Genomic DNA, 16,258 nt, shown 5'->3' on the forward strand with positions numbered 1-16,258 from the left:
TAATTAAAGGAGAAATGCTTTTCATCCCTGTTGGACAAATAAAACAATTCAAACTTTTGGGGAAATTACCTGGCCAGATGACTGGTTAATTGTACATGCACCTCGTTCATATTTCTCTGCACAATTTAACCCTTTTTTATGCAAACGCGTGCACATTTTTTTTTTTTTTTTTGGAAGTTTAAAGCTAATAAAATATATTTTTTGATTGAATTTTTTTATGAGTACATTAAAACAGAGTTTATCATGCTCTTTGTTGTTTTTTGAAATAAAAAATATATAAATAAATAAAGTAATTAAAAATTAGTATTCAGAATATAGAAATATTGAATTCTTAATTGTAAACAGTACCATTACGGATTGTTCAAGTTCAAAATGAATGCAGGAAATATATTTCTTGAAATATGATTGTTCAACACCATCTACTGATTAGCAAATAATGTAGAAGGATGCCTTAAGAGGTGACAGCAGCTGTGTATGACAAATTATTCCATCATATCCAAACGTGATATAGACCGAAAATCAGCATGATATCATTGGCACCACCGTTATGTATGGGTGTGACAGCATATTCTGCTGTAGCCGGCGAGATGACCGGTTAAGTGGAAGTAGTAGTTCTCCGTGGGCATTGTGAGGCCTTGAGTTCTTACCTCTCGGGCAACACAGTGGTGATCAGTCAAAGTTGTTTTTGTCATTTCCCAACTTTGAGGTGTGCCTGCCAGCCACGCAGTCCTATCAAAAAAATTTCTCTCTTTACAGAAAGCAGCGGACCTGGAACACTAGTAAAACATATATTTTAGATATGAATATTTTTATGCTCTACTGTGATTAAACCTGTGAATTTTGATTACAAACCTCTCTGATTTGATTTTTTATTTATTTTTATTCTTTTGCATATTCACTATGCACTAAAAAATTTTGATATTTGTTTGCAGGCCTCGTGCTGCTGTTGTCGCGGAACGATTGTGGAGCAATGCTACTGTGAAATCACCATACCAAGCTTATCCCAGGTTACAGGAACACCGTTGTAGAATGATCAAGTAAGTATTATAAAGCTCTCAAAAGTATGGACATTCATGAATTTCAGTGAATGTTAGGATTGCCAGATTGATGGAAAATAACTTGAAACAGATATGTAAATGAAGGTGAAATAAGCAGCAATTATTGCTGCCTTTATTTCTGGTGTACGTTATTTTAAGAAATGATTACTTGCACAGATTAAGAAGATGATGAAATTCTGAACTGTGTTATGGGAATTCAGATATACAGTGAAACACCCCCTCCCTGTAAAAAATGGAATGTTACGAGATTTAAATGTTATTTGGTATTAGACAGGTTTGAGTTTTATAAGGCTGGGCAAAATCCGGTTAGACAAGACAGCTTTAGACAAGCTTAGTCATAGTCGTTCACATCGATTTGTATGGTGCAATATTTCAATTTGTATAACGAATAACCATATAAATCAATGATCAATGTGAGAACAATGACTAAGCTTGTCTAAAGCTGTCTTGTCTTGCCTTTCCTAATTGTGTGCACCCAACCTAAGTGTGCACCTAAAAGATCGATAGGAATATCTTTTGATTCCATTCAAGACAGGTTTCAATCTCACACAGGTTTCAATGTACTATTACTACTAGACCATTCTCTCTGGGAAAAATGTTTGTGGCTCTAACCTTATGGTGTTAGAGTTATGAATGTTTCGTACATGAGAAAAGTGCTGTCAGTAGTTTTTGCCACCCCCTGCACTGAAAACCAGATGATTTTGTTGCATTTTTATTTCCTCTAAAATTTGTCACCCCCCCTACAAGACTGCTACCTTGGGTACAAGCCCCCTTTCTTCCACAGCCCTGTTCTGTTATTTTTATCATGCTTATCTTGATGTTATTTTCACACTTGTTTCCAGATGGTTTCTGTGTCCCTTATTTTAATTTTACTGCTACTTTTCTGTATAATAGAATTTAATTTTTTTTTCATCAAAGCGCATTAAGCTCATGTCTCTCTGCCATTTCTTTGGTTCTCAACTTCGAGACATGGATACGAGCTGATCAAAAGTACCACCCCCATTCAAAAGTCTCGCCACAGAAAGCAAACAGGCCCATAATGGTACAAATATACTCATAGTTTGAAAAATAGATGTCAGATGACAGCACTTTAACAAGCATTACATAAAAACAAACTTTACAGGTTCACAGCATGTACTCATACATCCCAACATGTACCGATTTGTTAGAAATTCAGCAGAGGAATGTGGGCGAAGTGCATGTGTGATTCAGTAGGTAGTAGCCATTTCTTCAATTACACCAATACCAAGAAGCTACATGGTTATTCTATGTTTCACCTATCATATAAGTCAGGGTAAAATTTCGCATTGGAATACATGAAAATATTAGTTCATTGGGGCCAAAATTTAAAACTTCCCACCTTGAGAAAATACTATGTATGCTACTAATACCTACTTTTGCAAAAAAAAAAAAAAAGTGAGAAAGGTTATGACAAATATCTAATGAAATCAATATTAATCGATTGAATCATTATTGTTCGACCATTGATCATGTTCATATTTGTCAAATACAATAGTTAATGTGAAACCCATATTCATCAACACAATATTACGATCAATGCTATTCTTGATTTTTTTCTCATCCATTGATATTCTTCTGACTATAAGGTTTGTTCAAAAGGTATTGACTATAAACGATCATTGGTGTCTAAACCAATGAAGCTAGAGATGTGTGGCCTCCAGAGGCGAAAAAATGGGCACTACACAGATAAAGTAGTGGTGCAATCACTTCAAAGATGGCTGCATATTAGTGGAGAGAGCATGTTACATATTAGCATGTTCTGGTAAACTCTCAACACAGGACCGTCATTTCCAGGGGACTTTTTTCCAGGGGGGGGGGGGGGCAAAGAAAATATAATCAATGTATTTGTATATATGCTATTTCTAATGTATTCACTTTTGGATACATTTTCTGCGGGGCTTGAAAAATTTAGAGAAAAAAAATTCAGGCACTAATTCTGATTTCTCAGAATTTTCATTATCCAAATTTATTTATTTTACCACAAACAATCTTTTTGCTACAGTTCTGCATACAACTCAGATGCAATTATGCAGAAGTGGGTGTGTTTGTGTACAATTATGTGTTTTGAACAATTATTCCCTTATTGTATGGTCAGTTTTATTGATACATATCAGTCTTATACATAGTTTAACATGCACCAAAAATGTATACTTAGACATAATGCAAGATGTACACATAAAGGATGTACATACATGTTTAAATGAAATATTTTGAGGTTGTGGAAAAAGGAAATTCAATTTTCCCCATTTTGCCCAAAAACCTGCATTTTTTAAAAAAACCCACCTGGGCTCAACATCCATAAATGAGATCGTCATGGTGATGTCAAAAGATGCAGGATCGTTGAATTATGATCAGAGAACTTACAGACAAGGCGAGCATTTTATCTGTTCATTCTATTTTTACTGGCGATTTGGGCTTCAGGAGAATCTTAATGAAGTTTGCACCAAAGCTGCTAATGATAGTAGCATTGTTCAAGTTTTTCTGCCATTTTGTCAAAAACTGAAAATAAACCACCATCTCCTTACTCATCTGCATGCGCACTAGGATCACCTACATACATGCTCTTAGATTCATGCACAAAAAATTATGCCAAAATACTTTTTGAACAAACCTTGTAAACCAGTAACCAATGATTATAGTTGCGATTGTTTGAGCGGAAGTGCCTGCATCAACAAATATTGATTAAGAACATAATCCATAATTAAGCTGTGATATATTTGTTTCATTTATTTTTTCATATACTGTGAAGAATGGTTCAGTTGTAGTGTGGAGTGTTTGGAATTTCAAGTGTTTCTCAGTAATCTCAAAATCTTATTATGTTAGCTTTTCCCTGCAAAAAAATAAAAATACAGGCCTTGCCATCAAGTTTGATCACAATTAAAGATTTAAAAAATGGAATGTTTGCATGTGTATACATGTCTGGCAACCCTAATATTGATTATATACATGTTCAACATGAATATTCATAGAATAATTAAACCAATAAATGTTCTTTAAATTGTTGTACACATTTACTCATACCTTCAACATTTCCTAGGCGGGGTCTGAAAGCAGAACCGATCATCGGACCGGGTTATTGTGAATGTGATTTCTTGTGATGAAGGACAAGACTTCAACAAAATCAGTAAACAGCTATTTTTTCACATGGCAAAAAAAAAAAAAACACGTATAACAACTTGATCCATTGCAATGTTTTAGCAATACTATGTGGATAATTGTTATGCTATAATCAATGCAATCAACATTCTTAATTGTTAAATTGTTTCTGAACATTTTTAAATTGTTTCTGTATACTATTGTTATCGTTTTTGAAAAATCACAATGATGTAATTTTTTTTAATTTTTCTAAAGTATTTCTGTGGAAATCAACTTAATCAATGATTTGTGTATTTTCAGTAGATTCCTATTTCTTTTCTTTGTTTACACTTTTACAATATGTTGAATATTTATCATGCGCTATTGGAGTTTTGGAAAGATACTGTTGTTGTTAATGTTTTGTTTTTTGAAAACATACCCAGAGAAGGATATTCAATATTTTATATGAGAACATTATTATTTAATATGAAAATTAAACGTTGAGCAAATACTTTGTATTGGACCTGAATGAATACACTCAGACTCACCAAATATTTTGTTACAATTGATGTTCATTTTCTTAGCTATTGTGAAAGCAATGAGAAGCAAACGAGATGTATCGCATCACCAATATCAAATCTTTTCACCAAACTGTTGTATGATTCACATGGTGTCTATGGTTACTTTAGGTTTAGATGCAGTTTTTGTTGCTTACAAATTCATTCTGCAGTAATCCGTGTGAACTGCTTTGAATTTCCTTCATGGGCAACTAATTTTGCATTCGTCTCGGTTACAATAATTTGTCATGTGGACTTATTTGAAGGTTTGTAAAGAATATTTACATGCCTCTACTGGGAATCGAACCACTGACTATCCCCTCCCATGGTGAATGCTCCACCATTTAACTATAGAGGACTAACATATTCTTTCCTTCAGGGTGTCAGAAGTTGGTTCTAGGCAAAGGCATGTGAATTTTCTTTTCGAAAGTCATCATCTCTACTTGGTTTCAGTACTTCATAATATTTATCGCTCTAATGATTCAGAAGAAACTGAGAAGTGGAGGAAGTTCTGAAATAAGGAAATTAAATGATAAACAGAAAGCACATTTAATGTTTTTTTATACCAGCTAATTTACAGCGTTTGAATTGGATGAAATTCTAGATCTAAACTTCAGATTACCTGAAATCCAAAAGACGAAAACAAAAATTCCCACATTCAATGTGAAATAAAATGATTTACATAGACTCAAAACTCTGTGAAAAGATCAAGACTTCTAACGAGTTTTCTCTGAGGAACATGTTTGAAAGCTTTGTTCCAATCATTGGTATTCTTCATTTCAAGCATTATTTCCATGATATGGTTCAATGGCAAACTCTTATTACCGCGACCCCACCTGCAATAGATACAAAAATTAATGCATAAGAATAAGAAAAATAATGTAATGAAATAGCTTTAAAGTGCAGTTGCATTAGTCTTGAAAGTTTGAATTTCCAGATTATCCAAGAAAGTTTTTTTTCCTCTCAAGACTCTGTAAATATTTTTTTCCCTCCATAAATGAACGCATCCGTAATGAAACAAATGTTCTTAACATCTGTTTCATTTCACCCTATAAATATGAATCACTTCAGATTGGAAAGTACTTGGCAGTCCCAGTCTATACTATTACTTAACTGTATACATCTCATACACACATTCCTCTAGTCCCAGCCCATAAGTAAATAACTGATATACTGCATGTATCCCAGAGGTTGACAAATGCCAGGTTGCCATGCTATCTACAAAATAAGAACTGGCTCCTAATATTCTCAATGGGTGATCACTAAATTGCAGTCCGAGGACAGAACAAAATTTTATAAATTATTGTTGTCTGCTAATATGGAAATGGATAACCAAGCCTCACATAATAAGATTATTTTGACCACATTTCTCAAAAACAAAATTGCTCATAGCTGCTATGAAATTTGGCTGACAAATTTAAATTTTTTATTTGTCAAGCTTTGACAGAACATATCGAGAAAAGGGAAAAAATTTCTTACAATAATATTATGAAATTATCTTAAATATTTCAACCACTTTGCATGAAAACTATCGAAAATGTTCAAACAATGAAGATTTCACAGCCATTATCATGATGAGAAAATAATTTCAGGTTTATTTACTAACTAGCTATAATACCCAGTGCTGCCTACGTTTTCTTTAATAAGGCTTTTTGGATCATATATCTCTCTCTTTCTTTGAGGGACACGCAAACCGTGTCTAAGTTAACAAATATGGCGACTTCCTGCGGACTCATGAAAGAAACAAATCTAGATTTAAAGAAATGTAGAAATGAATATATATTTTTTCCTTTTTTAAGGGTGCTAAGTATTTTGATTCCCCCCCCCCCCCCCCCCCCCGGAGATATACGAATAGGCAGATGGATAACTTGAAGTTATCCATCTGCCTATTTCAGCTTCCAAAAATGCTTAAAGTTGTGGAATTTTTTCAATGTACTTTTTACGGGCCTATAATTAATTTTAAAATATCCTAACCCACATGAATTTAGACCCAATTGCAGAACGAGACCCAAGTGCAGGATCCCTATTTAAAATTATCAGCAAACCATAGGTTTTAATTCATTTTTTTTAAATATTTATTCAATATCTTTTTTTTGAAATACTGTACTGTGTTGGCGATTCAATTCTGCATTTTCAATACAACAAGTAATACAAGTCGGGAAAAAAGAGACATGAAAGGTCTCTGACTCAAAATCTTTCTCGCACTCAAAATCTTTTTCACAGCACAATAAAACAGACCAAAATTGTGTCTTCTCCCAGAAATCTCCTGCAAGGGTAAGAGATCAAGAGAGAGAAAGAGTGTGTGTGTGTATTTTTATCTGACCAAAATCATTATGTATTGTACGTATATAAGTGCACTACCCATCGATTCTTTCCTTTTCGAAAAATAACAGTAAAATTCTTTACACTCAAAAAACTCCAATTTTTTTCATACCTGTCATTTTTCATGTATGTTTTATACAGTTATTTTTTCAAATACGTATCTTAAAGATATTTTTCTAGTAATGTATATCTAACATATTTTAGCGCCCCTAATCATTTGTCACCGCCCTAAAAGACAGCCCCCATATATTTGTATATATATACCTGGGGGCAAGCGCTCCCCCTCTGAGGCCCCCCCCCCCAAATGACAGGCCTGCTACAAGTATTCAGAATACATCAATCTTTTGTATGCCTTCAGGCAGATCGTGTTAAGACAAATCACTCTGATTTTAATACCTCTTCCGGTCTGGTCAACTGCTGACAGGCATTTTCGAGACAAATCCAATGATGCTACTCTGGTTTTATTTTAATACATTTTCTAGTTTGGACACCAGGCCCGCATTCATAACTAAATTGTTTTACGTTATATCTTGACAAGTTTGCAGAGCAAATAGACAACATTGGTATTGTCGCTTAGCTATTACAAGGACAAACCTGATGATACCAATTTCATTATGCCATTGCCTACAATGCGAAGGTAGGAACAAATAATGTATTCACATCAAAACTTGTGGCTGCAGAGTTCATACTCATTTTCGTAAAAAAATTCCCTGACTTTTCCAGGTTTTCCAGTCAAATTTTCAAAAAATTCCAGGTTTTTTTTAAAATAAAAAAATTGATATAAATTAATAAAAATTTACAGAAAATTAATTATATTATAAAATTATTTATATTAATTATAAAATTAATCATTTTAATTACAATATCAATGACATAATCTTAGATTTTTTTAATGCATTTACGCTTTTCAAATATGCCTGATGGAGAAGAAAAATGAAACACAATTAAGAAATGAAAGATTTCCCTTTTCTGCAATTTCAATGCCCATAAGATTTAAGCCTTTACACTTGTTTCCTTTGCGACATAATTAATTAATGATGTTAGTTGGTTTGAGTGCATCAAAATTCTTTAGTTAGTTGGCTTGCACTCGCATAAGCGCTAGAACCGAGAAGTAATCGGGGGTTGTTCACTGAACTCCTCTGATTTCACATGCTTGGCATAGTTCTGGATAACTTATCTGCCCATGTTGCGAGTTTTACCGCAAAGCTGCCACCATGCTTTATACGGGTCATTTTTGACTGCTTTGATCCAATCAGCCCACTGACGATCCGCCTACACAAGTTTTCTTACAACACATTGTTTTCAAATAAAAATACCCACGTGGAAAATCAAAACATATACACGTGCGTCATCCGTTGTTCCTAACTGAAGTCAACTTACAAAATTATCGCAACTGAGCTTTGTACCAACACCACACTAGAAATATATTTAGTGTGGCATTGTTTGTACCCATGGCTTTCTATGATGTGCAGTTATGTTTCTGGAAACACTGGAAAGAGTTACGATGAAGTCGCAGCAATACGCTTTTTCAAGCGGACTTACAAAATCCTTGTTCCTCCTTGGCAGTATCTAACATTTTTTGTGATATATTGCAATATTTTACGGATTATCAATATTTACGATGTTATTGTAATTCCCTTTTTTATCTCCTGACAGAATTTTTTTTCCTCGTTGTTATTTTTGATCAATATTTTTTACCGATCAGACGACAATCATGATGATTTTCCAGGTAGTTGTCGAAAATTTCCAGGTGTTAAAGCAAAAATTGGCCTGATTTCCACGACTTTTCTTCGTAAAAAAAATTTTCAGACTTTTCCCGGTTTTCCCTGACCCGTACAAACACTGGGCTGATATAGCCTATCCCTTTTTTTCCACACAATACCAAAATTTCCACCATTGAAGGTTTCCAGAAAAAACTAAAGTGAAATAATAGGAAATGATTTTTGAATACTTACATCAAATACTCGTCATAAGGAAGATACACTGCTTGAATACCTTCTCGTTTCGCCTTTGCCATCACAACGGGTTCGCGAATACACTTGTCAACCAATCCACCTACATAAGAATGAAAATAAATTTCTATAAAATTATGGCAAAACAAGCCGAAATGTGATCATAGCCTACGTACGTATCAGAATGTACAACCGTCTGACAGAGAAAATGCAATAACACACACACACCCCCCCCCCAAAAAATACATAAAATTCAACGAAATTTGAGACAAAAGGACCAACCAATTCAATTTCCATGATGTCTCCACAATCACTGATTGCCATTGTAAAGCGAGGGCTGGACAAATCTATTGCCCGGCATGCTTCAGACACATAAAAAATCCAAAAAATAGGAGAAAAAATTTTAGGGTTTATGGGAAATTTTGAAAGTTCGAAAAATTGAGAAATGAAAAAATTAATCATTTAAGTTCTTCAATAACTATTTTCATCAATGGATAGCAACACGTTTGTTTTGAATGTGTGTAGGACCAAACATCTTCCTTTTTGAGGTGATTTCGAACATCGTCTGACATTTCAAAAATTCATGCTTTTGTCGTTCTTTTCAAGTTTTCAGAATTATTTCCCTTTTATGGGGAAATTGTTTTCTCACTTTGTGAGAAACTTTGCAATACTGCTACAACTTAATCATGCATGCATCTTATACGCATTCCATTTAGAATTTCTAACAAAGTGGATAGGGGCCAGCAATGTCATCCTTTCATATAATCCCTTATTTCTTTGGTGACTTTCCTTTCTAGCCTGTTGGTGCTTTTTACCTGGTTGGCCATATTTTCTTCCATCTGCATTATTTCTGCGGGCTATTGTTACTATTTTCCTCCTCTTGTAGGTTGTTATCTTTTATTTTTTACTGTTGTTTACTGTTAAATGATGTCACTCAATAGAGGGTGCTGATTATAATATTCTTTTGTATTACAGCAGTGTTTAAGTGATTGAAACCATTGAAGCTATTTTTTGTTCTTTCCTTGTACAGTATATGTATAGTAACAGTATAGCCTATACCGTTTTCCACTGTAGAGTTTATACAAATACAACGCCACAACAGGCAAATTGCCCAACGAGGTGGCTGACTTAAGAACATCATGGATCCCCGAGCCATCCTTTGGAGGCCCTACCTACTACTATTACACCACAACCCCCCAACGAATCGGTACATGCGGGAATGTACGTGTAGTGAAACCTGACGTGAAGTTTTTGTTGCTTCTCTGTAATGCTTGTTATGTGTAGTGCTGCCATCTGCCACCAGTTTTTCTAACTATGAGTGAAGTGTTATGATTGAATGATTTATCGTTGTAGGACTGTTGCTCTCTGTGGCGAGACTTTTTAACGGGGACATCGGCTCGCATTTGCGCCTTGAAGTTGGGAACCACAGAAAACCAATTTCAGCCGACCACAACCTTCGATTTTTTTTGTTGCGCTGTTTCATTTTGGATATCGTTGTCTCTCATGTCGCACGCCCATAACTAGGCTGGGGCAAACCTGGCAACTGCACCAAATGGGGGGGAAACCCAACAAAAACCTTAAAGTATTTTACATAATAATAACCTATGCAAGGGGATCTCCAAGTCTGTACAAGAGGGCACGCTACGGTCCTGCACAATAGTGTTTGTACTGACCAAACTCAGATAGATACTCCTGCAGTAATCATTTTCTTATTCAAAAGTCCAGATTTTTATTTTTTATTACAGAGAATATTTACTTACACTTTGGGAGACACCATTGTATTACTTAAAAGAGATACGGCTATTGGTTTTTATTTTGAAGTGAGAGTGTTCATCCTCAAATCATGTTATTATTATTCATTTTATAAGTTGCTTCATTTCCAATCTTGATCCTGCATCCAATCTAAGATGTTTTATTTTTAATCTCGATCCCTTAAGATGTTTTGTTACTTATTGTGTTTATATCATTTTTTAGTTTTAACTACTGTAGTATGTGGAGTTTTTTTTTATTTGGTGAGAAAGACGTTCAAAAGCATGACTCTTTCATTCTTAATAACTTTTCATCATGCATTCAGACATTTCTCTCGCCAAAGAAAAAATCACCAACAGATCGTCAAAAGGGATTATAGTATTCCGAATTATAGTTCCAGAATTTCAGTCATATTTAATTAATTTTTTTATGGTGTGCCATTTTCTCTGTCAGGTAGTGTAAAATGACTCACCGATAATATAAACAGCATCATTGTCAAAGGCCTTCATGGGCTCTTTGGCATGAGGCGTGACGTACACAAGCTTCTCTTTAGGGAAAATGTCCAAATAACTCATATCGGTGAGAGTTATAAAATTGTCTGGAGCGTAGATATTCGGCATATACTTGGCGAAAGATCTCATCGTCGTGCTTGAATGCTGCACGTTACAGAAGTACAAGTCATAAGGGTACCTATTCTTGCGGTTGGCGCTGTAAAGCTCTAACAGCTGTTCGCCGCAGTTGTTGCAGTCCTGCTTTCTCATAAAACAGTCGAAATCCATGTCTATTACGATTTTCTGACCAAACATAACAGCGTTAGCTAACCTTTTGTTAAAGAACTTCATAATGCTCTTTCTCCTGATCCTCACGAGTGCAGTGTTATGTCCTATACCGTACTGGATGTGTTCGGGGGGTTTGATGTACTGTTTCTCAAGCAGCCACGATTCCCTTTCTTTCTTCTTCAGTTCTTTTTTTCTTTTATTTGATTCCTTCGCTTGCTCTTTGACGTATAAGTACCCCATGTATTTGATCCTCGAAGAGAAAGAGTAGAGGGTCAGCAGCTCTTGCATATCCTCAACTTTCAACGCCGTGGGCACTCTCTTGCCCTCGAGGCGGGCCACTTCGTGCTCCATGAGGATCATGAGCACCTTCTTTTTCGATTCGACATCCTTAGCCAACTCAGCGTATTGAGCTATTTTAGAGTCCAATTCTTGCTGTTGATCCGCGGCTCCCTCGACGTGGTCGCTGAGCTTTTTCAACTCTAGCGCATCTTGCTTCAAGAGCTTACCCACGTGCAAATATCTAGCGTTGAAATAACTCTGCTGTAATTCGGAGACTTTATACAAAATGCTCCCATGGTGTTTACCGAGACTATGGGAGATAGCCGCGCTTGAAAATTGTAGAGGGAAGCGTTTCACTTGCTTCAATATTATACTCATCTTTGGATGATTTCGAGTGAGGGCAGACACATGTAAACAAAAACAATGCGCAGATTGGCGATCGTTTTTCGCAGTTCTATTTACTTTGGCCTTCCCACCTCCGGTGCTGTATTTCTATGGTTCATACAAAATACCGTGTTAGTACAAAATTTATTGAATTTAAATAGTTTTATTATAAAATTGTTTTTTTATATTGTTTTGATGATGAATAAATTGAAAAAAAAATTTTAACGCTGATTCGGAAAAACTTTAATTGCTAGTGAAAAGTGGTGACATGCATATTATGTGCAGAATGTCCAGATTGGCGCTTTTTCTGCCGAATTGGTTTGCAGAAAGTTCAGTAAAAAATTTTTGGCTTCGCTTTTTGGCCGGTTTCCTCTCAATGTTCATGGCGAATTTCTCTCTCTATTTTTTCCCCTTTCATTCAAGAGCAAGGCCGTCTTATGGGCCCCCAAGCCAAGTGATATTTTTGAGGCCCTGCCTAACAAATTTTAGAAAATTTCAACTGATTCTGATTTCTCCAAGTCCCCTTTTCCCTTCAGGCCCCCGGGCCCGGACCGTACCGAGTGAGCTCATGCGTTAAGACGGCACCTGCTTAAGAGAAAAGTTTTTCTTTCCCTTCACATCAGTGCCCACTTAATTTTGAACGTGTTATCTTCCTGACAAGGGGTAGACCTGTGAAAAAAAAAACATGCCCCTCACACCGGAAGGGGGGGGGTCAAAAAAGATCCTATAGACCACGGGCAGATCCAGCATAGGCGGAGATAGACTTGGAAGTCTGGGGAGGCACGGTCATTATTATTGCTGGGGAGGGCACGATGATGATGTCAATCCATGTATGCATATACATATTAGATCGTCAGTCGACTCCACTTTCGACGCCCCCATACCCCCCCACCCCCTATATCTCCGCCCATGAGATCCAGATCACAACCTTAGAGGAGAAATAAAGAACTTATATTTCTTCTCGATGATCACAACCCAAGTTGTTGCCTGACGTCAATAAAAACGTTTTTTTTGGAAGTCATAAAATGTCTCAAACATTACGTGATAAAATGGTCATTATGTCCATTTTGCAAACGTCAAAAATAACGTCAAAAATTGACAAATTGCAAATAGTTCGACTTCCAGAAGGTAGATGGCGCTATTTGAAGAGACGGGAGGGGAAAAAAATATGGCTTTCTGGCGTAGGCCGGATTCGAAACCAGTTCATTCGAGGATTGTCCCTATGTACCTCACGCCATGCCTCTAGTCTACCGATCGCGCTATCATATCGGTAACAATCGGGTGTTATTTAATGAAGACTTCAAAAGTATTGATTAGTTACATTACAATTACCGTTTAATTTCTTGCTGGGTTTAGCCGATGGCAGTTATTTTTTCGTTTTCTTTTATTTTTTTATCCTTGAAAAATATAGTAATATAATTATAACTATAATTATTTGCGTTATTTATAATTATCGGAAAAAAAACAGATTTTAAAAAATTCATTTTTTTAGTTCAACGTACACGTCAAAGAATTCGTTGCATCTTTTTCAATTGTTGACAGATCCTCTGATCTTCCGTAAAAAACATGATATGGATGCAATTATAATTTATACAACGTGTTGATAAATTTATATGAACAATTACTCATTGAAAAATTTTGCATTTTCATTCAAAACAAAATCGCAATTAAAAGTACTTCATTTATCTTGTGACAACCAGTAACGAATACGCCTAGGGTAATTTTGAAACACCCTCTGAAGGTTCATTGACAAACATTTTGGATAATTTTGATATTTTCATCCGGAACAGAATTTTTCAGTTGGAAAGAAAGTCGTGATTTTTATGACGCAAAATCATTTACGTCATAAAAAATCACGTCATTTAATGACCTTCATGGCTAATAAGGTCATGAAATGACCTGATAGTTCATTAAGGTCATCAAGAATCACGTTATTTCCTGACCTTTACTGTTCGTGGTCATTAAATGACTTTGAAATGACGTGATTTTTTTTTGACTGACGTCATTCAGAGAAAATGACCAAATTTTCACGTTATATTTGACGTCAGGCGACTACTTGGGCGTACGCCTCTGGATCAGCTAAGTAATTTTTCTGATGCCCTGCCAAGAAAATTAACGATGATCACTCGAAAATTCCAACCAGATATTTTTGTCAGGCCAATCTTCTTTTGACGTCCCGGGACGTGCCCAGATGGGCCCATGCGCTAAGACAGCACCATCATGGACCAGGTCGGAACTAGAGGGGGGGGGGGGGGGGTGGGAGGAAACTGCTCCAAGCGAAAAAATTTAAAAAGGGTCCAATTTTAGGTGGAGGCAAAGAACACAGTTATAAAATTATCGAATTTTAAAATTATAGAGGCGGCAAAATAATGTTCGCCCCGGGCGGTAAAAATCCTAGTTATGGCCCTGATCCTGGATGTCGTCCCTACATCCTGGAGCAGAATCCCAAAGATGGGATCTTTTGCGGGTCCTCAGACCAGAATTTCATGGGACCCCCCCATGATGAGTTTATAGTTTGGACTTTGGCAAATTATGAGAATCCTTCTGTGGCCCTGGGGCTAGGGCCCTGTCAGCCCCACCTTTGTGAGGGGCCATGAATCTGGATGAAGGAAGTTGGAGGGGGGTACTTATAACAAAAACTATAAACCACTGTTTCTTGAAGCCTGAATTATTATTACATTTTATACAAGATATACAGAAGACTGGATGTTGTGAAGATTCTTCACAACATCCAGTCTTCTGTATATCTTGTATTAACAAGTGGAGAGCGACATTCATGTCATATTACATTTTAGTTCGTAAGTTGTTTCCTAGATGGCGGCATTAGTAGAAATACTTTGGCTACTTTTGAGGATGATTTTGGCTGGAAATTTTTTAAGGATCTGGCAACTCTATACATACTAGAATCAAAACATCAAAAACGCGGTAATGTAAACAAATAATTGCAATCTAAAAGTATTCTCATTTAGTATTTTGAAATTTTTTTAAAAAAATTTCTTCTATTTCACATTTATTCGATATGTCTTGTTCTCTTTTTTTCAAACTTTTTTTTAATTGAATTTTTTTTTTTTTCCAGCAGACGACAAATTGAATAGATTCGCAGACGACTTTCCAAGATGATCATACAGATGCTCATTACTCTTTGCCCAATCCTTCGAGGTGGACGTGTTTATGTGCGGCTCGCTTCAAACATCCCGAACTTTTCATTAGCGAATTATCTCCGTGGGAGATTGTTGGGAACATGGCTGGTCCTTCCTATGGCGGGTACGATTCAGAATTCGATGTGGACAAGGAAAACCATCAAAGGGTGACCATTAATCAACTACACAAAGCTCCTATGTACTCCATTGTCTATGGTGTTGTGATAGCAAAGTGTGATCCTAGATTTGTCGCAACTAAGAGTAAGTTGAGTTCATTCGCTCTATTCAGTTAATGTTTCTTTTTTATTCCTATTCAATGTTTTGCTTCATATTTCCATCTCTATAATTTGGTGTGTAAAATGACATGGAATGGGAACAGCAAAAGATATCCCTTTTTGTAGATGTAAATACAGTGAATCCTTGCTACAACGATACTCGGTAGAACAATTAATCCCTCTACAACGATATTTTTTCAAGTCTCATTTGGAAATGCCCATACTCTACTGTTAGATTGCTGCCTCTCGGTATAATGATAATCCCTCTGCAACAATATTTTATCTTGATCTGCAGAGTATCGTTATATCAAGGGTTCATTGTAATCCCTTTTTGAGAGGAACAACTGTAGTATAATCCCTTTTGGCGATTTCTTTCTCTGACAAGAAAAACGGTCAAAAGCCTGATGAGAAGTCGGCAAGAGTGAAATAGTGTGCTTTCAGACATTTTTCTTGCCAAGAAGGGATAATCTCTCTATGGATAACTAAACACAATGGCTGGTAGAAAAGGGGAAAAAATTATGATAAAACCAACAAAACCTGTATCAAAATAACATTTTTAGACTAAATAAGGAATTTAGATTAAAAATTTAACATCCTAGATCAGATATGGAACTTAATCAAAAGTTGGCCTCTCTTTCAAATAATACAACGGTCAGCGCAAAAAAAA

The 16,258-nt window shown here is 35.8% G+C and overlaps 3 protein-coding genes across 6 annotated transcripts in view; 2 read left to right on the top strand and 1 right to left on the bottom strand.

Annotated features, from left to right (window-relative positions):
* Positions 1 to 4,802, top strand: part of LOC149085755 (beta-hexosaminidase subunit alpha-like) — a 40,117-nt gene extending 35,315 nt beyond the window's left edge. For both annotated transcript variants that reach the window (XM_089232153.1, XM_089232152.1), the window contains exons 13-14: positions 933 to 1,037; positions 4,117 to 4,802. In XM_089232153.1, the coding sequence (XP_089088279.1) occupies positions 933 to 1,037; positions 4,117 to 4,177 (166 nt within the window). In that variant the 3' untranslated portion in view covers positions 4,178 to 4,802. The remainder of the gene's footprint in view (positions 1 to 932; positions 1,038 to 4,116) is intronic.
* Positions 4,803 to 5,241: 439 nt separating this feature from the next.
* LOC149085756 (mitochondrial ribonuclease P protein 1 homolog) lies at positions 5,242 to 12,230 on the bottom strand. The gene is made up of 3 exons (XM_089232157.1): positions 11,207 to 12,230; positions 8,989 to 9,088; positions 5,242 to 5,547 (listed from the first exon to the last, which is right to left on the bottom strand). The coding sequence occupies exons 1-3, from the start codon at positions 12,168 to 12,170 to the stop codon at positions 5,400 to 5,402; spliced, it is 1,212 nt and encodes a 403-aa protein (XP_089088283.1). The 5' UTR covers positions 12,171 to 12,230; the 3' UTR covers positions 5,242 to 5,399.
* A 2,833-nt stretch (positions 12,231 to 15,063) lies between these two features.
* The window catches only part of hdm (meiosis specific with OB domains hold'em), a 30,328-nt gene continuing 29,133 nt past the window's right edge, over positions 15,064 to 16,258 (top strand). Inside the window, exons 1-2 of one of the 3 annotated variants that reach the window (XM_089232155.1) lie at positions 15,064 to 15,101; positions 15,256 to 15,577. In XM_089232155.1, coding sequence (XP_089088281.1) covers positions 15,418 to 15,577 — 160 coding nt within the window. In that variant the 5' untranslated portion in view covers positions 15,064 to 15,101; positions 15,256 to 15,417. Of the gene's footprint in view, positions 15,132 to 15,252; positions 15,578 to 16,258 lie in introns of those variants that run through there. The other 2 variants (XM_089232154.1, XM_089232156.1) reach the window with 2 other exon arrangements.

This window comes from Pholcus phalangioides, unplaced genomic scaffold, assembly GCF_987345545.1.
Source record: "Pholcus phalangioides strain wild (caught in Gottingen) unplaced genomic scaffold, Ppha-v1.0 ptg000005l_1, whole genome shotgun sequence".
NCBI lineage: Eukaryota > Metazoa > Arthropoda > Arachnida > Araneae > Pholcidae > Pholcus > Pholcus phalangioides.